Here is a 25,358-nt window from a genome sequence, read left to right as displayed (position 1 = left end):
CATCAAATAAGGAAGATACATTATGGATTCCATCAGTTAGTCAGGAAAAGTGCCTTCTCTGCCATTGCCCTTGCTCTTTGGAATATTGTCTCTCTGGAAGTCAGGCAGGCCTCCACTTCCTGGTCTTTCGAAGGTGTTTGAAGACCTGGCTCTGGCAACTCCCCTGGGACTCCCTGGACAGCCCACAACCATGGGGATGGTGAGTGCCTTGATGGTTCTTGCCCTACCTTTTAACTTTTATTTCACTGCCAGGGTAATTATTGCTTTCCTATTTTTTTATATTGGGTTTTTATCTTTGTAAGACAACCAGTGTCACTGACCGTGAGTCGGATGGCCATATACATTTTAAATAAATAAATTTACTTTATTGTCATTGTAGGTATATACACAGTATACTCAGACAACGAATTTCACATAACACCTGAAGACCAGGCCCAACACATATGATAATCCCCAAAAAATCCCCACCCACCAAAAATTCCCCACCCCTAAACCACCAAAGCATCCACACAACAGACCAAGTAATACTGTCCAACAGATCACTGATGGTGGCCTTTTAGTTCATTGTTGAGTGCAATTATAGCTCTGGGATAAAAATAAATAAATTCTTAAAGAAATACATGTAATTTATTTATTAAATGTATACCTATCTATCTCATTATTGGAACAATTCTGGGTGCCTTTTTAACTTATTCTATTTTTGTTTTCATCTGGCTCTTCATATTGGGGCATAATATTTTTATATGGCTTTTAACCTTTGATTTAACCTTCGGTGTAATTAACTGCACATCGCTCAGAGTCACTCAGTGAGTGAGATGGGCATTATCTAAATTTGACAAACAAGTAAAGGTCTCCTTGTCTTCACACTGAAAATGCATACAGTTCTCATTGGTTTTCTTTCTTTTTTTTAATTGATTGCCATTATTTTATATCACACTTTCCAAAATACAAAATACTATTAAGCATAATCAACAATCCTAATGAAAAGCCCAACAAATTATAACTTTCAAAACACAAATGAACATTCTGCCTTTCTTCCCACTGAGCCATTTGGTGATAAAAGCTTTGTGGGAGTAGAGGGAGTTGTCTTCACTCATGTTCTCCCATCCCTTTTCTTTATTCTATTATGAAAAAGGTTGCCAACTAATATGTTTGACATTTTGAAGTACTGGCCTTTACAGTTGAATCCCTGTGGGTATATTCTCCCGTAATAGAAACATTGTTTTTTAAAGACAAAAAAAATCTAAAAGCAAAACTCCTCTGAAGATGCCTTTTCGTCTGACATAAAGTTGCATCAAAGACAAATATCTGAAGGTGTAGCTTTCCCCATAATTTATAATGTCATCATGAGTATAAAGCCAAAGAAATCCCATGTCCTTCAGGGAAATTCCAACTGAATAGCAAAATATTGTTTCTGCACAAAGCCCTCTACCAAAGTCGCTAACTATCTAGTAATAGGAAAAGATTATTTTTTTCACCCAATTTAATGCCAGCCAATTGCAATGGCTCAGTGGCTAAGACGCTGAGTTTGTCGATTAGAAAGGTCAGGAATTCAGTGGTTCGAATCCCTAGAGCTGCGTAATGGAGTGAGCTCCCATTACTTGTCCAGCTTCTGCAACCTAGCAGTTTGAAAGCATGTAAAAATGCAAGTAGAAAAATAGGAACCACATTTGGTGGGAAAGTAACAGTGTTCCGTGTGCCTTCAGCATTTAGCCATGCCAGCCATATGACCATGGAGATGTCTACGGACAGCGCTGGTGCTTCGGCTTTGAAACGGAGATGAACACCACCCTCTAGAGTCGGGAATGACTAGCACATATGTACGAGAAGAACCTTTACCTTTATCTTACATTTAATAACTTGGGTTGGAGGACTGGGGAATAATGAGAGGATCTTTGCTCTTCCTCAGGCTACATTGTCTTCCTCTTCTTAAATAAGAGAAAATTAGGGACAAGGAACCAGCAGCCTTCAGGTGCTGCAGGACAACTGCTACAGTATATCCCCTGTCCACAGTGACCAGGATTGGCTGGTTCTATTAGTGTATTTCTTTACTATGTTTTTGAATTGTAGTTGTTGTTCTTCTGATTCATTTTGTTTTGTTTTCATTGCTTTTCATGTTGAATTTGATAATTAGTGATATGTTTGCTTGGTTTAACTGTAAAAGGTATCTTCTCATTAAGCAAGAATTGGTAGGAGGATCTATGTCAGCAATTAATGGACTATGTTTCAGCAAATCCTCATTATCTCCTGATCATGGCTTGCTGTTGTTAGAGAAGCAAGAACAAAAGATCTCCTTAATTCCGTCTCATCCCAACTGTCTTAGTCTTCTCCTTATTCTCTGAGTGTGGCCATATCGTGCATGTATCTCCAAGTTGGATAGATGTGAGCAAGAGTAGCCTGGACGTACTATTATGTATAGAATAGCATTAATCCTCCGCATTCCATCGGCCAGCCAGTGTCGGCTGGCAACCACAAGGAGGAGGGCCTTCTCAGCAGTAGCCCCGACCCTTTGGAACGAGCTCCCCGTGGAGATTCGTACCCTCTCCACCGTCCAGGCCTTCCGCACTGCCTTGAAGAACTGGCTCGCCCGTCAGGCCTGGGGATAAGGATTTCTACCCCGCCCGAATGTTGTATGCATGTTGCTCATTATTTTATTATGTGTTGTTGTCTCAATGTTGTATTTCCCCTTTCCCTGGTTTTCTGTGAGCCGCCCTGAGTCCCCTCAGGGAAAAGGGCGGCCTACAAATGCAAATAAAACCTCTAAAAACCTCTAATGTATTTGGAATAAAACTGGGCTTTGTGTGTGCTTGTGCCTTATTATGCAAAATGGACTAAAACGTACAGATATGCTGTCCTCATGGTTATGACGAATGCTGGTAAGATACTGTAGTTTATTCTATCTTACTGAAATACATTATATGAAAGTGTCATGTAATAAGTGGAGGACAAGCAGAAGTGATGAAGCTGTGATGAGAGTTTATCTCTGAGCTTCAACTTTTGTGATAAGAGCAGCAAAATGTCAATTCTTTTTTGCATTATGCATTACTCCCAATGGTAGATTTACTTAAACTCTTTTTTGTGAAAATTGGATATGATAAAATGCCTGCAGGCATCTGGGTTATGGTTATGATTTCTTGGTAGATAAAATTGCTTGCATGTACTCTGGTTTGGGTGCCTGTTGGGTGGAGCTCAGCAAGGTGAACACGGCAGAGCTTTATGCTGCTTTCTGGGTTGATTTATTTAACTGATTTCTTGATTAAATTTATATGCCACCCATCTTACTGTCAAGCAACTGTAGTTGGCTTACAAGCATCATAAAAATAGAGGTACAAACATTAAATATTAAGTAAACAAATTACTTGTTTACTAAGATGCTGAGCTTGTCAATCACAAAGGTCTGCAGTTCCGGGGGGTTGAATCCCTAGCATCGCATAATGGAGTGAGCTCCCATTACTTGTCCCAGCTTCTGCCAACCTAGCAGTTCAAGTAGATGTAAAATGCAAGTAGAAAAATAGGGACCACTTTGGTGGGAAGGTAACAGTGTTCCGTGCATCTTCGGCATTTAGTCATGCTGGCCACATGACCATGGAGACATCTTCAGACAACACTGGCTCTTTGGCTTTCAAACGGAGATGAGCACCACCTCCTAGAGTCGAGAATGACTAGCACATATGTGCAAGGGGAATCTTTACCTTTAAACAAATTAAATAAAGCCAGAATACTATGGGGTGGAGGTAGGTTCTTCTATAAATGAGTTTCTTTTGATATGTTTCTTTTGAGGTTATTACACTCAAGGAAATAAATAATGTTCTCTTTGAGATGAATTGTGCCACATACAAGTTGGATCTTTGAATTTGCTAGCTCCTACAGGCAGCCTGATGGGATGTGAGTAATTGGATTTGGAAGACTCTCAAATATGAAGGTGGATGTCATTTGCTTGAAAGTATGAAGTTGAATGAAGTCCTCTTGGGAGCCATCCATTTTTGATAATTGGAAGTTGTTTTTCTCTCTCTAACACATATACAGTAGATACAGAAACATGCAGAATCCCTTTGGAGAAGAAGATGATGGCAGCTTGTCTGCAAAGATGCATCTGAAATGCTACCAATCAGTAGTCAGACCTGGTCAGAGCACTTAAACAGCATTGTTGCATGGCCTTTGTCCAGACCTTATTGTGGGGGGTTCTCTTTTCAATGACTATGGGGATTGGAGGTTGTAGGTATAGTTCTTCAATGTTCTGCATGTTCCTGAATGAGCAGTTCAAGTTTCTTATCACAGTATTTGAAACCATAGTCGCTCCAATGTGAGGTAAGACAGGGCTCTGCCCTGTGGTATTTAATATGTATATAAAGTTTCTAAGTAAAGACGCTCATCAGTTTGGGGTGACGAGCCATGAGACTTCTGGGATGATATTTTATCACCTTAAGATGAGTTGGAAATGACACAAAATGTTTGAGCTGATGTCTGCATAGAGAAAAATTAATTTAGATTAAATTCCAAACTTTCTGTACATCCAAGAGCTTTGGCCCTTGGGTGGCCTCCTGCTCCTTTTGAAGGAACTGGTTCATGATCTAAGTGTCTTCTTGGGTTACAGATAGATCAACAGTACAGATAGGCCATGGCTAGAGGTCCTTTGTCCAGCTTCATCTAGTGCTCTGCTTGCAACCATGCCTAGACCAGGATTCTTTAGTATTGCTAATTCAAGTGCAGCTTGATTAATGTGTTGCACTCTATATGGGGTATCATTTAGAGATGTCCTGAAAGTTGCAGTTGGTCCAAAATGTAGATGTACTGTACTTGTAGATCAACCTCACCATTGCAAGGTAATATCTCTTCTAAAATTGCTGAATTACACCAGTAGGCTTCCAAGGCTAGTTCAAAGTATTGAGCAGCACATCTAAAGTCCTGTATAGCATACACAAAGCACCTCAAACCACCACCTCACCAGGATTGACTTTGCCCATCTCACATTGATATCTTGATAAGGTCCCCACACCCCCAGTCCATTTGGGATTAACAGATAGTGGACCAAGTGGTAAAAAATTTCTGTTTTTCCCATAATTTGTGCAACTCTCTCCCCTGTGGCATTCTGAAAAATGGCTAAAAGCTTTATTTCACTCAGCTTTTTTTGTCTTAGGTCATTGTTCAATATGCTCCATTTTCTTAAGGGAAGTATTTAGGGTTTATGTATTGCTTTGTATAGTTTTATATTGTTACTGTTGGGGTATTCTGATTAGAGTAAGCCTGCAAATAAATAACAAGTGCAAACAATTGTTGAAATTAAGCAAACTTCTCATTTCCTAATATAGAAATGTGAAACATAATAGAAACAAACATTATGATCTGGTACTGCCACTAGTTCTCCTTATGTCTGATGAACTTCAAGAAAATTAATTTCCCAATTGTTTAGGTTAAAAGGACATTAAAAGGCAATGTCCTTACATTAAAAGGAATAAGATATCACTGAGCTGATCATAAAAGTTATTGAAACCTTTACTGGAATTGAATATCCTGAAGAAATACTTGTAAGAATAGAGGAATTTTCCACTAAAATTGAAAAATGAATTACTTATTTAATTTTCCCAAACAATCTCTTATAAATGTTGTCCCTGGTAGTTTAAATAAATTCTAAGGCTTCTTGAAGGCAATAAACAAACTTAAGATATAGATAGTCAAGGAAGAGCAATGGATATAATTTCAAAGTCATAGCAGTCATTTTTAAGAGGGCAAGTTTATATAAATCTGCTCTACCCCTCCCCAAATTCAATAAAAGTTTACCCCTTGCTTTTAAGAGCTTGCATAGAAAAAGCAAAAGTGTTATTATGCATTTCTTTTCATTTCTCTTTCATTGACTGCATAATTATTTATTCTCTCACAAAGAACTAAAATATCCATCACCTACATTTGCTGGGTTAAAAATAGTATAGAGCTGTCTGAATTGCATTGCTTAAAAGTAGCCCTAGGAGTAGGCCAAATGCTTGTACCTCACTTCTTTTTTTAAAAAAAAAAGATTTATATTGATTGTTTCCTAGCATGATTTGATTGATTATTTGTACCCTATGAGTATCATTAAGTGTTGTACCTTATGATTCATAACAAATGTATCTTTTCTTTTATGCACACTGAGAGCTTAGGCACCAAAGACAAATTTATTGTGTGTCCAATCACACTTAGCGAATAAAGAATTCTATTCTATTCTATTCGAACCATAGCAAGATAGATAGATAGATAGATAGATAGATAGATAGATAGATAGATAGATAGATAGAGAGATAGATAGAGAGATAGAGAGACAGAGAGACAGAGAGACAGAGAGACAGAGAGACAGAGAGACAGAGAGACAGAGAGACAGAGAGACAGAGAGACAGATAGAAAGAGATAGAGATAGGTAGATAGAGATAGAGATACAGAGAGAGAGAGATGTTAGAGAGAGAGAGAGACAGACAGACAGACAGACAGAGACAGAGATAGGTAGATAGAGATAGATAGAGATATAGAGGCATGTGTGAAGTGGGATATAAAATATCATTATTCTATAATTTCTAAATATGGTTTATTTATTTAATTTGGCTTATTATTTGAAAAAAAAAGAAGATAAACTAATGCCCCATCTCAGGAAAATTTTAGTGATATGATGGGGAATCTATAGGGAAGGATTTAAAAAGTCAAGATGTGGCTGTGTTTTGCCAATTACCACTTCACCTTTATTTTTTATATCTGTTTGTACATGCAATGCATTTTTAAACATAATCAGGGTTTTGATTGCATGGTCACACTGCCATCCTGACTTTTTGACCCCTGTGGATATTCATGATGACCTGTTTTTATCTAATTTGCATCCTCAGCCACTGCAGTCTTCAGAGCTCCCATAATTGCAAAATAGGCATTTGAGTCGATTAAAAGAATTAAAAGACAAAAATAGATAGTGATCAGAACTTGAGCTGCAAAATAGCTTTTGGTTATATGTAGTAATGGACTCTGAGTGTGCTCAGATATAATAATGCATTGGGGGATGATGAGACATTAGATAAGGTCTTATGTCATATCCTATTATTGGTTCATTGAACACAAAGCAGCCTAGGCTGTTTCTGGATAAGGCCTTTCCATGACGTACCTAGCCTTTTTCATAGAGGATAACAAGCACTCAATCTGGAATGCTTTATAAGCAAAAGAGCAGCTTCACTGAGCCATAGAGTTGCCCTGAAGGAAGCATGGAGTCATTTAAACTACTTCCATTTGTTATGCCATACCAGACATTTCACAGATATTATCAAACATTTCCAAAAAAAAACCCCAAATCTGATTCCTTTCCTTATGCTAGATTCTGATTCTCTATGATGCTGGTGACTTTGTGCCTTCAAGTCACTCTTGATTTCTGGTGATTACATGGACAAGGCCATGTAGTTTTCTTGGCAACATTTTTCAGTTTTGGTTTTGAAATTGCCCAGAAAAAAAATGACTAGCCCTAAATCACCCAGTTGACTTTATGCCTAGGCAGGATTAGAACTCACAGTCTCCTGATTTCTAGTTCAATGCCTTTAACCACTGCAATGAGGTGGTTCTCTTCTATATGATTCTAAGTAGTAAAACACAGATATAGCAATAAATTTGTTTCCAGACCATAGCAGTGGTTACCTCACTATCTACAAGGTAACTCTTGATTTGGCAAAAGTCATGAACATTAGTCTGATTATTGTAGTGCCACAATCTAAACTCCCCATCTTTAAGATTCTCTTGGGAACAAAGAAGAAGACCTGGTTATTTTGGATCAGTTTAATCCTTTTTAGTTATATTACATTAAGAGACAGGACATCATCCACACTATTGTTGTTTTAGAAAGTATGCAAAAAAAAAAAAAAACTTCTGCATGACCTTAGATGGAATACTCTACATATATGTATAGAGATATATATTCAAAGAGATACTATGAGCTATACTATGAGAAGAATTGAAAGGAAAGATACTATGAGAAGAATTGGCAATGGCAATTTTTTAATGATTTTGAGAAAGTTATTGAGTTTCCCAAGACACTAAATAAAGTATTCAGAATAAACTTTTCTCCCATTTGTTTGTTTTTTTAAGATTATAACATAACAATACTTTATTTTTGTTTCTAGTGCCATCAGTGAGCTTTCTTTCACTAAAAACTTCTTAGAAAAGGCCTAATTTGATCTTAAATATAAAAATATAAAATTGAAATGTTAAAGTTGCAGATATAACTCAAGGTGCACAGTAAATGTACAGGTAAATATAAGTTCCTTCTATATCAGGTTAGTTATCATCTGATACCAAATTATTATGTATATATAGTTTATGCTGTGTCAGTATTTTTATCAGTTATCTTTGCATATGGAAATGTTTTTATGCTCTGAAAATAGCCAAAGAGTGAGTAACATAATTTTAACTATTGTTTTGGGGCAGGGGAAATAATCATCTGCACTGCATGTAGGAAATTACTGTTAATTTCCAAAGCTTCTATATAGGGAATTGAGCTTGCTTGATTCTTACAAAAATATTGTGAGGTAAATTTGATGATTTGTAATCATTTCCTAATATTCTACAAGGCCCTTTTCCTGGAACATCTACCAAAATTGTACCTCTCCTATAGAAAGAGTTGATTTTAAAAAATACAATAATTGTATACATTGTGGTATTTGCTTCTATATATTTCTCAGTTAACTTCCTGCCTTCCTGAGATAATATGACTTACAAGTCTTGACCAAAGGCCCAACAGAATCTGACACATTCACAAGGCTACAGTTGGGAAATGACAGCATAATTCAGTTTTGCTCATGTCTTTATTCATCATAAGTAAGCAAAGTCCCAGTCCTTGGCTTAAATACTGTGCTGTAATGGAAGTCTGGGTAAAGGAAACAAAAATGATAGTGACTGTGTAACACCTTATATTGTTCCAGGTTTGAAGTAGCCTGGGTTCGAACCCCAGAAAGAGTATGGCTAGCTGATAAGAGCTAAATAACTTGAAATAGATCTATAACTTGAAATAGATCTATAGTCTCTCTTTATTTCTTTGTTGGTAAAATATAAATTCAACACATCTGATATTGTTATGTCATCCCAGACAAGCTCAAATAATCTGTAGTTCACCAAATATTTGACACTCTAAAATCCTCAATTATGAGCAACATCAAGATATTGTAGAAATTATTATCCAAAACATCTACATCCCCAGATAAAGCAGCTACCACATATTTTTTCAAGGTTTTTCAAGATCTGCTTAAGCCCTTGTCTGCCAGATCTGACAGCCACATAATCTATTTTGTATTGCATTGCTTATAACCTGATTGCCCCAGCTATTCATCCATGTGCACTGGGTTCCTTGCCTAAATAAAATGAAGCTCATATCATCTTTATTCCAACTTGAAACTGATAAATATTTGTCTAAATTGATTGTGTGGTTGAAAAAGGGTATAGGCCCACATCTCCATGACCCAAGGAAAATATGATTGACAGCTTACATCTGTTTTATTAGAAATTCTGTGTATCTAATAAACAATATTCTTTTCTGTAGTATGGACTATTCTTAAGTTCAATGTAATTTTTATTTTGTTTAAAACAAAGTAGGTGTTGTTGAATCAGGTATAAGGCTTATCTAGTGGGATATTCTACCTCCATTATAGCCAATCATGAAACTCACAAGCAGGATATAAAGGCACCAGAACACTTCTGGAGGTGTTCCACAGCAAAGTACTGAGAAGCCCATTGTCCCGATTCTGCAAATTTTATATAACAATCCAGAGTAATAATCATTGACAGAGTTATTTTTCTTTTCTATATTTTTAAGATTATTATTCTTGAAGTGTTTAGAACAGTCTCCCCAAAAGCATGGGTAGTCTCTTCTCTATTGGCCTTTGGCAAGGCCATGAAGGCCATGAAGACCTAACTTTTCCTCCAGGCTTTGAGACTAGGACATTACAATATGTGTCTTGTAGTTTTGGGTTTTTGTTGGGCCTCAATGCCATTTAGTTGTGTTTGATTGTTTGTTTTGTTTTGTTTTAATGTAATTCTACTTTGGTTTGCTGCCTCTTGGATAGATCCATATAAATAGGATAAATAAATAAATAAATAAATAAATACATTTTTAAAATTATTGGAAAGAAACAAATAAAGATTCAAGATTCAAAAAAAATCTTTTTTCAAAAAAAATTATCATCACAATATTTCCATCAAGCCCATTGCTTCTAAGAACTGATTCACATTACACTACTTTGCAATCAGAAATGCAATTTTATGGATTGTTAATCTTTTGTATCATTTTATCTTTCAATCACTGCATCACTAAATTACTTAGTAGAATTCCTCTAGATAAGAAAAGACATTATGACTTATTATAATGTATTAAAGAGAGAACTTTTAATGTTTTGGAAGGAGAGTGACATTATTGAGATGAATTAAGCATAATTTCTTTAATTTGTTCTTTTCACCTTTGTGTGCATGCCTACAGTCCACATAGTATGTTTTCTACATATTTGGGGGTTGAGAACCGAATAGACAAATGCACTGCAGTCATTTTCTACCCACATAAAAGACAGATTAAATGAATTTGAGACACATTTATAACCTTACACTGTCTCCCCCAATAATAATACTAAAGAATAGGATAATGTGTACAGATTAGACAACAGACTGTATTAAAATAATGGCTCGATGATACTGGCTTTTGAAGATCCTATTCAAAATCTAAGCTTTGACTTGCTTGACAAAAGTGTTCTCTTCCCACAAACTAATAGAGGAATAGGGATACAGGAATGTAGGCATGAAACATCTCCCTGCAACACTTTGTCAAAAGAATTCATTGCAGCAGGCTACATTCATGTCAGATAAACAACTGGGATTGCAGCTTTAAAGCTGATTTTAAAATACCCAAATTCATTGTAATTGTTCTAATAAAGGTATTTTCCCCCTCTCTGTTTTATTGGATAAAAAGGATGAACAGACTCTGCCATTTTTCAGGCTTGAGCCATGATCCATTTCTATTATATGCTGGTCTGCTCCGTTTTTGAAAACAGACAGGTGCACACAGCAAAAGTCAACCCCTTTAAAGGGAACAATGGGTCTTTTCTATGCTTCTGAAAGGCGATAGAACAGAATAGTTAGAAAGCCTATAGTGTGTATTCTTCCCCCACCCCTCTCCTTTAGATTTTGTTTTGTTTTCCTTTTACCTTTTCTGGAGCTGGGAACTGTAAGTGATTGACTTCCAAGGGTGTTATCAAAGGAACCGTCTGAAAACCATCCTCATTGGACGGCTGCTGCTTGTTCTTTTCATTCAAATTGCTTCCCAGCTTCACCATCCTTAGATCTCACTTTCCAGACCTAAAACATATTGAGGTGATCAGTATTAAAGGGGCAAAAAGGAGGATGGGACAGAAAGGAGGGGAAATTAAGGGGAGAATATGCCAGCTTGCCATATTTCAATCACCCTGCAGGTCATATGGTTCCCACTTGCATATCTCTGTTAAATTGGAAGGGAGGAAAAGAGGGAGGGGGAAGAGGGGGAAGCATTTTACCTTTATTTCTTGCTTTAAAGAATGTATCATCAAGTCTAAACCACCCCAAAAGGTAGTTCAGCTAAGCTTCTGTTGGTTTAGTTCCAGACAAGGATTGTTTTATATCAAGATCGGGTTATAGGAGTGAACCTAGCTTGGCTCCTTTGTTGCTAACAGAAAATATCTAAACAAGGGATGCATTTGGCCCAGGTTTTTATCTGTATATTACATCTATTTTTTAAAACCATAGCAACTACACAAAACCTTTCAAAAGGGATGCTTAATAACAATCATTCTTTAACAACCACCTCTTCTTTGGCAAATGACATATTCCAGAATGAATTATAGTCTGTGAAGAAATTAACAAATGAAACACAGTGTCAAATATATTCGAGAGCCCCTTTTCCTTCTCGTTTTTTTTTTCTTAGCCCTGATGCATCTGCACCAGTAATCAGGGGCGGGTCACAAATACATGCCTCAGAATCAGACGATCACGGGGGGGAGAAATCCTCCTCCCGCCCCCCACCCCCATCATCCTCCCACTATCTACTTACTGCAGGGCACACCTCGCTCTTGGAAGGAAGTTCGCGACGGATTGCGCCAAAAAAAAAAAAAAGCTGCTTTTTAAACCCCCCGGTGGTGCTGAAAGGACAGCGCCTCGTTCCTCAGCCGGCTGGTTCCAAACGCTACTGAAAGAGGATCAAGGAGTGAGCGCAGAGACAGCCGCTCGAGTCTGCGGCAGGCAAACACTCCCAAGCTGGGGCGGCGGCTTCCGTGCGGGATCTGGCACCACCTGCTGTCGCCCAAGGCAGCCACAAGCGCTAGCAAAGAGAAAAAAGAGACGGTGCTTAGCGACAACGCCACCTACAGTCTGCACAGAGCACAGGCAGGCGACGTCCCAGCTCAGCGTGGCCTGCCTGTTTAAAGCAGCATGCTAAGAGTTTTAAGTCTGCACCAAGTCAACCACCCATCTGCTGTGATGTCATTGACAGATAGGTGAACGATTTCAGGAACTAGAGCAGTTGTAGCTACAATAGGCAGAGCCATGTTTGCCAAGAAATTCTAAGCAGGAATTTTCAAAAAGCTCACTCTTCAATTCTTGAGGGGAAAAAAGCATCCTCTGGAAGATGAGGACCGTTGAAACAGGAGAGCTCTAAGAATATGCATCCGAATACAGAAAAATGGAAATTAGTATAATACATTTTTAAACAGTCAGGCCAGAGCAATGCGCTTATTGAACTTAAGTTATTCAAAAGTAATATACATGCTTAAGACCAGACCATCACGCGTGAAGATTAGCTTGTCTTTAAAACAAGAAAAAGCTTCCTTTCAGCCTGTATGTAAAGTGGAATAGACATAAGAATGTCATGGATTATATTTATTCTGGTGTATTATTCATTCCAGCTATCCATGTATCTTGCTGAGTTGCATTTCCTCCTTAATTCCAGCTCAATCATTGATCGGTGCTCACTATTAAATTTCAACTCTTATTTTCTTGAGGGAAACATTTGGCAAAGGAAGCAAGTTTCATTTCCAACTTTTGGTGGGAAACAGCCTCCTGTGCTTTCATTTTAGCAGCACAGAATTCCAGAGAGCTGACACACAAGCACTACTTTAGACACCTTTTTTTCTTTAGTGTCATGCTTTTTATTTGTGCTGTTGAGAATTCTCTCAAAGGAAGGTGGAGAATGGGCAATAAATACTTTGCCCATTGTTGCCAATATTTATAGTGATTTGGAATGCTCCCCCCTCCCAGATGTTATTGTACAGTACAGAAAACATAGCCTGTTGTCAGACTGAAGACTCACCGCCATGTGGGTTTAAGTGATCCAAGTCCATTTGACATTTGACAGAGTTACATGGTGTATACTTTTACTATGCTAAACTAAAGAACAGAATAAAAATATAGATGTATACTGTATAATTATATAAAATTGTAAATAATGGTAGTCGTTACTCTGGAGTTGGGTGACACCAAAATTGAATAATGATAATAATGATAATGATAGTGATAGTGATAATAATAATGACAACAATGATGAAGATGATGATAATAGGGGAGGGAGGAAAAATTAAGGTTATAAACAGTACCACTCACAAATGATAATGCTATATTACTCAACCCTCCAATGGAAGAGGGGAGAGGGGAGGAAATGGGAGGGAAAGGAGTCAATTAAGTACAGATAGTGAATAAGCCAGGCACAGAGACATAATAACTCTCAAATTGATCCCAAAGAAGAACTGAAATTCTGAATTTCTTTATTCCAATCAATAGCCAAAGCTAGGATTAATCATCCACGTATAGAGAATGTACAATATGAACACCATATGCAGGAGCACAGCTGAAAACCCAGTGATTTCTATTTTCCATGTCTCAAGATACAGTCTTTTGTGTACATTTGATAATCAATTAGAAACATAGCAGGAAATAAAAGATTGAGGGAATGAGCAAGGAAAGAAGTGGCAGATAAATACTGCCCCTTCATTTTGGGGTTATCTGAATATTAGTAAGATGTAGCGATAAGAAAACTAAGTGGAATGTAATTACTTTTAACTAATTGTCATGAGGTTAAATTGCCTTTAAACCAAAATATGATTGTTAAAGTTCATCATGACAATTAAAAAGAAAATATCTGACCTGTGTTTCTTTTTGTTGGTCAGAGCCAGATTTCGACAAAATATAGCATTCTGTTTCTCTGTGTTTCTGTGTTTTTATTTCTAGAAATCAAAACTTGTGTGGAAATTTGAGAAGAAAAACTTGAGCTATCTCCTGAAAGCTGTGGAAGCCCTCCTGGCTGTTTTTTGAAAGTTCAAAAGGCTGATTTTAAGGTTGAAATGCCTTTGCATTACAACTTGCCAAATCAATTATTTATACATTTATATGAAGTAACAGTAATGAGTTTATATAAACTTGGTATTTTCTGTTTGAAGCGATCAGCTTTGCCCAGAGAGAGAGAGAGAAAGAACAAGTTAAACACAGTATGAACACCATTAAAAAAGCAAACAGAAAAGTAACTTGGAAGCAGTAAATCAAAGAGAAATTTAGAGATTATATTGCATATTAAATATGAACTGACATCCATCCAAACAACCAACGTATGCAAAGGAACATCATGGAAGCACTATATGTTGCTTACTGCCAGAGTACCTGTATCTTTGTTTTATTTTGTGATTAAGAGTCCCATAGAATGAAACTATATTTTTTCTCCTACTGTCAACCAAATATTAAAAGAAATGGACCAACTAGCTTATCACTGACAATGGAGGCTGGGAGAGAATGGCCAAGCCCAAAATCACCCACCACCTTTCATGTCTAAAACAGGACTAGAACTCTCAGTCTCCTGATCAAACCTGGTGCCTTGATCACTAGACCAAACTGGCTCTCAGCATGGGAAATATATCCTTTTCAATTTAAGCAAATCAAGAAGTTGTTGCTTTTTACAATTATCTTTGCTGCTCTGTTAATTTTAAGAGTCCAAGCTATCCATTCCAACTCATTTTGGGAAGCACGACTACAATGCCCATAAACAAACTGCCAGATTAGTACAATATCAGCACTATTCATATTTATATTACTGTATTATTAAAATCAGGTCTTCGGTTTTGTAAGCATGTCTGAATTATGGGTAACCAATCCCATTTTCTCTCTTCTTGTAAACGAATTTAAGACCCCTAATAAGTTCTTTTCTTCTTATTCTGCACGTTACTCAGAATAAAACTTTTATTAAATAAATCAGATATGCAGTTGAAAATTGAAATAGCTATACAAGCTATAAATGTAATCCTTGATTTACAACAGTTCGTTTAGTGACTATTTGAAGTTACAACAGCACTAAAAAAAGTGAGTTGTGACCATTTTTCAAGCTTACGACCATTGCAGCATCCCATGATCAGGTGATGAAAATTCAGAAACTTGGCAATTAACTCATATTTATGAGGGTTGCAGTGTCTCAAGATTATGTCATCACCTCTTGCGGCCTTCTGATCAGCAAAGTCAATGGGAAAGACAGATTCACTTAACAACCGCGTAACTAACTTAGCAGCTGCAGTGGTTCACTTAACAACTGTGGCAAGAAAGGTCTTAGAGTGGGACAAAATTCACTTAACAAATGTCTCACTTAGCAACAGAAATTTTGGGCTCAGTTGTGGATATAAGGTGAGGACTGCTTGCATATGCATTTTCTAGCAGCCATATTTTCAATATTTTAAGAAAAATAATTAAAGCTTTCTCTCTCTTGAAAAACATTTGAGAATGCATCTATACATTGTAGTAGTATTTACCTGCACAACAATGTTCTAACTGGGTATGTACAGTATAAATATTATTAAGGAAATCAATGGCATAGCGCTAGTGTAGAAGTTCTATTTGTTCAAGGTTAAACCATTCTGTGCATGCATTTAAGCATTGTTGAAAGTCAGACTATGAACTAAACAATAATTAATGAACAGGTTTTATAAGCCCTAACAGAAAGGAGATTATTTATAGGAAACAAAATACAGGAATAGGCAAAGTCTAACATCGAGCTAACTATAGCCTATCAGGAGGAGGATCAAATGGGAAAAGGCTGCACAAAAGATGACTGAAGCACATGAAAACCAAATTCCACCATGCACAGATGCTCAGGTAGAATTCCTCGAATTCAATCACCACCCTTCAAAAGAGATGCACAATTAAAGACACAGGTTGCTGATTTGAAACCCAAAGAAATGTTTAAACAGCAGTCATTCATTTTGTTGCAGTGGAATACAAATCAGATCAGATCCCCCAATCAATACATTGCTGACAGATCCACTTACTAAGTCTTTCCCCAGAGATCAACAGAGAACTCTTCAAAAATTACCATGTGGGAGTTGTAGATTGGTAGACATAGGGGTATTGGAGAGTCAAATCCGATGACACTGATTCTTCAACACTTCATGGCCCCAAAATGACAGTAAGTGTACATAGTTAAGGATTCTCTCTGGAACCTATTGTTGTCTACCATTCCATCTATTCTTTGTTCCAGAGATTGTTAATCTGAGGTTACTTCCTCCTGCCACTCTTCCTAGGCACATATGCACAGACCACATGCTCTTACATATTCTCCTGATAGCATTTAGTTAGCCTTTCTTTAAAGCCATTGTTTGCCTTCCCCAGGCTCCAGAGGCTTTATAGGAGCCTGGGGAGGGAGAAAACAGCCTCCCGCCCTGGAGGCCCTCTGGAGGCTTCAGGAGCTTCCCTGAAGTCTCTGGAGCACAAAAAACTGGCCTTAAAGGCAAACTGGAAGTTTGGGAACAGACTTCCGGTTTGCTCGTAGGGCCGGTTTAAGTCCTCCGGAGCCTTCAGGGGCCTTCCAAAGGCTTCTCTGAAGGCTCCAGAGGACTAAAAATGGCCCTACAAGGAACCCAGAAATGACTTCCAGTTTGCTCATAGGGTCATTTTTTGCCCTCCGGAGGCTTCAGGGAAGCTCCTGAAGCCTCCGGAGGACCTCCAGGGGGCAGGGGGGCTGTTTTCGCCTTCCCCAGGCTCCTATAAAGCCTCTGGAGCCTGGGGAGGGTGAAAAAAGCATGCAAAAAATGGAGGCGCATCTGTCATGCGCACCTGTGCACTGGGGGGGGTTGCGCATTGCATTATAGGTGCAGCACGCCTACGCACAACTCCACTGCCCTCCCCTGCTTATGGCATGCAAGCCAAAAAAGGTTTGCCATCACTGCTAAAGGAGGTGTCTATCAAGATTGAAAAATGCTTAAGCTTCCTATGATTTATTGCTTTTCAACTTGCCAATGAACTGGGTGGAGGGAAGAGTGAGATGGCATGTGGAGGCTACAATCTTTAACAGTGAGAACCAAGAACACTTCTGCAGGTGTCTGCCAAGATATGGACTGTTATCAAAACAACAGGTTGATTCCTAATTGGACAATGTGACCCATTCCATGGGAGGAGAGGATGAGTTAAAAACACATTTTTAATTATGCAGGGTTGCATGGGAAAATTTAGAGTTGGTTTTGCTTTCTTCTGTGCCAGGATGATGTACTCAATAAAGGCTTGCTTTGGAGTTCCTGAAGATGCCTGCTTTCATTGGGTCTATTAGTTGGATGATTGACAGTGTCGTCCACAAGCTCTCCCCATCACCAGAAACACTCTTCCAGTAATAAACCTATCTGAAGTATCTGCAAGAAATAATATGTTTTTTTTTTAAAATTGGGACAAATAATTTTGTGTGTTCCCTAGAGTTTTCAGAGGCTGGATATTGTTCATTCTGTTACAAACAAAGCATGTTCACACTCACTGAGTGATGGTGAATGAAAATAACATGAAAAATGGATTGGAAAATCCATTTGATGACTCAAACTTGTATTCTGGATCAATCTAAAATTATAGTTGGAAGTATAAATATTACTATATTTATAGTAAATGACATAGCTTGGGCATTTATCATTCAAAATCTGGGCAAAATTTATAAAGGGGCACTATATTCAGTTCAGACAATCCTATTTCAATTTAATAAACTGAGATACATACAAGCCATTCCTTTTCATAGTTTTCACAACCGTGATTAGGCACTTCATGTCTAATTAAAGCATATCATAAAGAAAAGGGGCAGTGTGCAGAAAACAAAGGCTGGTGCACAGCATATTAAACAGGGGTAATTTGGCAACAGCTGTAGGAAATATAAAAATAAACCTGCTGACATTGTACAACTGCAACACAGCGAGTATTTCTAGTAGCCTCCTTCCACATGGTTTTGATCAAGAATAGTGGCAGACTAGGTTCATAGGACCTTCTTTGTTGTTGGATTTTATTACTGGAGCCTCAAGTTTTCCAACAAAAGCCAAGGGCAAACTAATTACTCAAGGGACATACTCACCTTTACCTGAAGAAGGCAAAAGTTCTGGAAAAGTGGCAGTGCTCAAATCCTGTTGGAGACAGATTGGCAGAGCCAGGGGGAGAAGTAAAGAGAGGAATTAGTTTAGAGCAATGATGTCTAAACTTTTTGGTGCTGAGTGCCCAAAGCATGTGCATGCCCTCCCAAAATGCAATGTGAGCATCCCCATGTGCATATACCCTGCCCCCCCATCCTCGTTTTGGCTTCCAGATTGATGCAGGAGGCCTTCCAGGCCCAAAACGGGGTGCGGGGGGTATCACATGCATGTGCATGCACCTCCAAAATGCAATGCAAGCACCCCACACACATGCCCCCTGCCCCCCATGCACATGTTCCCCACATGCGCCTCACTCCACATGCATGTGCGGCAGAGACCCAAAGACCAGCTGGCCATCGGGAGGCACATGTGCATGCGTAGCTTAGCTGGGCTGGGTGACATAGGCTCAACCTCACGGGTTTAGAGTCTCTATGTAGTCATAAGAGAGTGAAGTCCAATACACCCACACCCATGAATGCCATTGAACCTTATCTAGTTTTACCCAGGTGCAAACCATTGAGAAGATTCCTGTATATAGGCCTGAATAATAAAGCAGTAAATTGAATCCTCGAGATGCAGACTTGATTGTTATCATATGACAGATTGCCTCTACTAAATGTTGTCAACTTGCAAGACTGAGAAAGCATGCCTTCTGTGACCCTGGCCTTCAGGAACAGCATCCCATTATAGATAGGGACTGTGTCCTCTTCCTAGGGTTCTGGAAAACCTTCAAAATCTGACTTTGGCCCCAAGCCTGGGGCTGATGTTATCATTATATTTTGGGATGGAGCTGTTCTGTTTGATTTTCAGATTGTTTTAGTCCAGATTATCTGTGTGGTTCCGTTTTATCTGTTTTTATGGATTTTTTTGGTTTTATATGCCACCCAGTATCCACTGAAGTTGAATGACTATAATCAATTTAAAATAAAAGTAATAACAATTAACACATTAGATACTCAGCAGGAATAGTGGCCTGGACTCAAGCTGAATTAAAAGCACTGGATAGGAGGACCAGAAAATAATGACAATGAATCCTGCCCTTTATCCATGCAGTAATGTTGACTACTTGCTAAGGAGCATAGATGAGTGCGGAATATTGCAAATAGAAAATGGAAGAAGAAAGAGAACATTGGAAGAATATCTGAAGGACAATGAAGATTCACTGAAGCTAGTACACCATGGAAGCTTACTGAATACCAAAGAGACCAAACTGGTTTACCAAAAAAAAAAAGGAAAAATAGAAAAGAGACATGGCAAGGAAGAGTATTACATGACCAATACATGTTCATGTGCATGCACACACATACACAACTAGATAATAACAAGTCCTGGCAATGGCTAAGAGTGGGGAAATTGAAAAAAAGAGACCAAGGGACTCATTCTAGTTGCACAAGACCAAGTTTTAAGAACAAATGTATACAAAGTCTGAATTAAGAAGACAGCAACATATAACAATTTCTGCCTGTACAAAGAAGCTGAAGAAATTGCGGACCCCCTAGTTAGCTGCTGCAAGAAAATCATTCAGCCTGAATCTAAACAACAGCATGGCAAAGTAACAAAATTGGTTCACTGGAATATCTGCAAGAAATACCACTTGCCTACAAGCACAAACGGATGGCATCACAAAATAGACAAAATAATAGAAAATGAAGAAATGAAAGTGCTCAGAGATTTTAAAATTCAAGCAGACAAGCACTTGACTACTCGACAGACTTAACAATTGTCCAGAAAAAGGAATCTGGATAGTGGCTATTGCAGTACCTGGAGACAAGAGAATACAAGAGGAATAACTTGAGAAAATCACAAATTACAAAGACCTGCAAGTAGAAGTAGTATGGCTGTGGCAAAAGCAAGCACAGTACTTATAATGCCCTGAGTGCAATCCAAAACATCTAAATCACCACTTGAATGCCATTGACACTGACAAAATCACCATCAGTCAATTGTAAAAAGCAACTTTATTGGTACAGTTTACATCTGTAATAATGAGGTACTAGACTAATGAATATCTGTAGACTAATAAAGGAGAATATTTTTAACTCAGGGTTGACATGAGGGGTCCTTGGTACTCTCTGAGCTTGGTTGTTTTCTTGCAAACATTTCATTACTCAAACTAGGTAACATCATCAATGCTAGCTGATGATGTTACCTAGTTTGAGTAATGAAAGGATGTTAGAACCCAAAAATCCTCTGCCTATTAGGTTCTAAGTGGGAAATAATTCAGTGGACTTGTTACAATCCTATCCTTTCATCTCAATAAACTTAGTAAAAATTCAGCGATAATCTTGGAAATAATTAATTTTGGTTCAAGGCTGCTTCCAAAGAGCTGGCCAGGGCAACCAATTCTACATTTCTCTCTAAGGTATTCTTCAGACTAAGGAGATGGTAACATCATGCTGGTTTCAGTCTTTATGACCTTGATGCTTCCATTTGGAGGCTTCTCAAAGCAAGCCATCAAAATCCATGTGCTTTCTTGAAGTGGGTGGATGTATGGAAATCTCATTCAGTGAATGACATTAGAGGCAGATAAAGTTGTTAACAATCAGAGTATTAGTGGCTGTGGGCTAGGGCCTATTTTACTTGGTCTGTGTTTGAACCGAAAGCCTCTACTTATTACACCCAATGTTTGAGGTCATTCTGGTAGAAAAAAAAATCTTCCCAATAGCCATAGATACCATAGGCAGATATATTCCCTGAGGCTGTAGGAATTCAATAAAATAAAGCACCTCAGGTGTTGATTGGGTGCAATTTTTACTTGGATCTATCATTTTAGATTAATGTTTTCTCTCATTCTTATTCAGATACCTTTGTAAAACAAAAATAATTAATTCTCTCTCAATTCACTCTTATCATTGATCAGACTTATTCATCATCAACTCAAAAAACTTCAGAAAATAAAAGCATTGTGGGGGGAGTGTTCCACATTCAGTTTTAAAATGTAGAATCTAAGCACATACAATCTCATTTGCATACCGTATATACCAGACATAATTAATACAAGGTTTCATTCCCAAGGGATGTTAATATCAAGGACAGATGAAAGCAATCTACATCTTTTAAAAAGACTTTTATCTTGTAATAAATAATAATATCTCATAGGGTTCCCTAATGAAAATCTAAGCCTATATACTGTCTTTTGCTACATTCAATTCTCCTAACACCAAGCTGTACATGAGCTATAATTCGATCAGAGAAGTCTTGCAAAAATGTATTTTCTTATGAGCAGGTCTTATTGACTAGCAGCTTCCAAACATTTTTATCTTTGGCCAGACTGCAGGAAAGAGCAATTTAATGGCTACAGATTCTCCACTTTTAGGTTGGACCAATGCCCAAGTTTGTAACAGTAACTATGTGACTGTAATGTAGATATTTTTTTTCAAATCCAAGTATAACCTTTTAAAGATCACCACTGAATGGGATATGTTGTCTTTCAGGAAAGTCAATTATGTTATGGAAAATCCTGGATTTTGTGTATCTGGTTTTTTTATTCTTGGGTTGATTGTTTTGGGGTTCTCAGACAAGCTGAATGTTAACATCTAGTAATCTGAAAGCAGGAAATGGAAATTAAGTACAGTACATCTTGCATTTAGTCAATTAACATCAGCTACTTTTAACTAATATTACATTAAATAGCCAATGAAAAGGGCTAAGAGTAAAGAAGTCAAACCATTTTTTTAAAAAATGGCTTATTTTGCTGTTCCTATTTGTGCAGTTTATATATTGTAGGCAATAATTTTAAGGCCTTACCATGTGCTAAACTCCTGCACTATAAACTACCACATATCTATTTTAGAGAAATTTCATGCAGAAGAGTATTTATGTATTACCACTGGAGAACAGGAAATTGCATGGAAATGCATTACCTACATCTAAACTATTTTGTACATGGATGCTGACTATCAACTCTGTGACAACATTCTCAGGTGGAATGCTGTGTTCAAGGCATCAACTTAAAGATGAAGACATAAAGATGTAGATGGGAACAGAAATGTTCAAATATATTGTTCTAGAACCTAAATAAATAAATTATATTATAAATGCTGGTTTTATGATTGACAATAAACAATAACAAATATGATAATGTTCTATTGTTCAGGAAAGGAGCATTTTTACTTGGGTTTTCAGGAAACATATTATTCTTAGTAATATAATTTTGCGGTATGAGTCATGAGATTTCCAGGCAATAATCCGTAGAGGCAAGGAAGCAATGAAAAGTTATATCATGACAGTGAATGTTGGAAGGAGAATTACCTTTCCTTTTAACACTTGGTAGGTTACAATAATAAAATACTGCCACTGCATCCCAACTTCATCACCTTTATGAATTCACACTTTGCTGCTTCACTACCTTGAACTTTACTTATGGCAAGCAGAGATTGATGTCTGACTGGCTACTTAAATGTTTCAACATACTGTACATACAAAGATTCAATTATGCAATTGTAATTGCATGGGAATAAAATTAATTCAAAACTTCAGATGTTTCAATTTATATATTTATTTCATGCAAACTTATTTTTTCTGAAATTTTAACTGTTCTTTCCACAGCGTTAGATCCATATTATATTGTATTCTTATATAAGAATGTATACAATATACTAACAAAGAGCATTGTTTACTCAGAATTTAAACAAAACATTATAACAGTGTAATGTAATCATAAATGCAGTAACCACAAATGCATACTTTGCACTTTATATTGTATATTCTTCATATAAACTGTATGGAACTTATGTTCCAGCACTTCTGATGGTGGGAATGTTTTTCTCTTGAATGGTTAGGTGCTAATTGTATAGAACAATGAAAATAAGAACAATAAATAAATCTTCTTTTCCTTGTTTCTTTTTTTTTCTATACCCATCCAAATATTGCCTCATCCTAAAAGAAAAAGATTAAATATCTTGGTTAAGAACATATTGTTAAAACAAATAAATGCACTATTTCATTTTCAGTATATATCAAGTTGAAATACTTTAACTTATCTATCTGCAAAATTGTAATTTATCAAGAGCCTGCTATTTGTGTAGATATATATTGCAGAACATACATTATAACTGAAGAATATTCTGCACATATTGTAGAAAATCTCATTTTACTTCTTATCCAAACCCATTGGATGGTGAGAGTGAAATGAAAAGGAGCTTTTTTGAAGGAAATGCAAAATAATAAAGTTTTAAACCTTAAAAATGAAAGACCATTAAAAAGAAACTCAATCTGATTTTCCTTTAAATCCCTGGATTATAAAATGAAGGAAAGGAAAACACACTCTGGCTGTCAAGTTTCCACTATATAGTATACATCAATAAGGTAGATTTTTAACATGTTTATGGAATCTGTTTCCTAACATAATCTGCCTCAAAGGACTGATAGGCATGGAATAAAATTGATCTTCCCTGTGTATCTTGGATTCCCTAAATGGTAATATTTGATACTAGCAGAGACTCCTACCTAACATTAAAGTATAATAGGAGAAATTACCATAAGCCAACAAATTTATTCCTTGGGATTTGCACTCAGCAAATACTAATACTATATTCTACAAATTCAAATATGATAAACAATTTGACTTGATAGATTCCTTCTGTTAGCAATAAAAAAAAATGAAATATGGCAAACAATATAATTTCAAATGGTACATGTTTGGAATCTATAGTTTCATAATAGATATATCCATGTCTTGGGGCTATTATAAAAGATAATAATATATTTCTAATTCATAAATAATATCTCTTGAGAAAACCATTATGAAAAATTGCATTGACAAAAGTCTCCTTAGCTTATAAAAGTGTATTGCCTTGGCTGAAAAGGTAAACTCATAGCATTTTGTAACAGCTTAAAAAATCACCTAGAGTAGCTGTTTAATAACTTAATCTTTTTTACCATAATATCAACTTTCCTAGTGCCCAGCATTCCATTGCCATAATTGACTCTCTTACTGACATTTATTTGTCTCTGAAATTATTTTTGACCAATATAAATACATGTGGTTGGGCAAAATAACATGTTTTTATTAATGCTACAAAATAAGGGGGTGGGTACAATTATTAAAAAGAAGCACAAAGGACCTAACATGCTATACTAAAAATGGAGTGAAAATTGCAGTGGAGAATAATAACATGCTAGAAGATACACAGTAAAAGAAATATAAGTTAAAAACTAAAACTATATACAATATACAGAGCAATAATGTCACTGTAACTAAAAGTATTTCTTCAAGTAAATCTAATGAATGGTTATTTTCATATATTTTAAACTATCCTATTTTGTAATTGAAACAAAACTTGTTTTACTTACTGTCTCAGTAAAAGAAATTTCACTTTGCAAATTCTGATTTATATCTCTACCTGTAGAAGAATTTTAGATGAGAAAATATAGAAGAATAGATTAGATTTCTTTTTATCCTGCCTTGTATTTTCAGTCAATTCAAGACAGTTTACATACTTAACATCCTTGTGTCTTATTTTCCCTCTCAAAAACTCTATCAGGTGGACTGGACTGAAAGAGGAAAGATTGGCCCAAAGTCACCCAACCAGCTTTCATGCCTAAGACTAGAACTCACATATCCCTGGTTTCTAACCCAGCACTTTAGTCACTACATTGAACAGTACTTTGTTTTATGGAGAAAATGACTCTCATAATCCCCATTAAACAATGCATATGATTAAAATTATATTAGATAAAGATAAGATAACACTTTGCATATCACTTATGAACCTGTTTCTTCAGATTTGTTATTCTGTATCTTGCAATCCTACTTGGACTACTCCATTTATTTTTGCAATTTATCTGATAAAGAATTCAGATAAATGGAAAACTTATTTTTTTGGTGCAATATTGTGCAAAAGCTAGTAATTAGAAAGAAGGCATTAGAATCAAGAGCTTTCAGCTAAATAGAGTTTAATAAGTGAGCCACAATTAAAGCTATATGGGGAAAGGAGCTACAATTAGTGA

The 25,358-nt window shown here is 36.8% G+C and overlaps 1 protein-coding gene across 1 annotated transcript in view; it reads right to left on the bottom strand.

The window, feature by feature from the left end:
• Positions 1-12,241, bottom strand: part of NSG2 (neuronal vesicle trafficking associated 2) — a 53,973-nt gene extending 41,732 nt beyond the window's left edge. Inside the window, exons 1-2 of the mRNA XM_032212077.1 lie at positions 12,059-12,241; positions 11,181-11,331 (exon numbers count right to left, since the gene is read on the bottom strand). Coding sequence (XP_032067968.1) covers positions 11,181-11,309 — 129 coding nt within the window. The 5' untranslated portion in view covers positions 11,310-11,331; positions 12,059-12,241. The remainder of the gene's footprint in view (positions 1-11,180; positions 11,332-12,058) is intronic.
• Positions 12,242-25,358: the final 13,117 nt, after the last annotated feature.

The sequence above is a fragment of the Thamnophis elegans genome, chromosome 2 (assembly GCF_009769535.1).
Source record: "Thamnophis elegans isolate rThaEle1 chromosome 2, rThaEle1.pri, whole genome shotgun sequence".
Classification (NCBI taxonomy): Eukaryota; Metazoa; Chordata; class Lepidosauria; order Squamata; family Colubridae; genus Thamnophis; species Thamnophis elegans.
The sequence above is the reverse complement of the archived record's forward strand: the minus strand, read 5'-3'. Positions and strand labels throughout refer to the sequence as shown.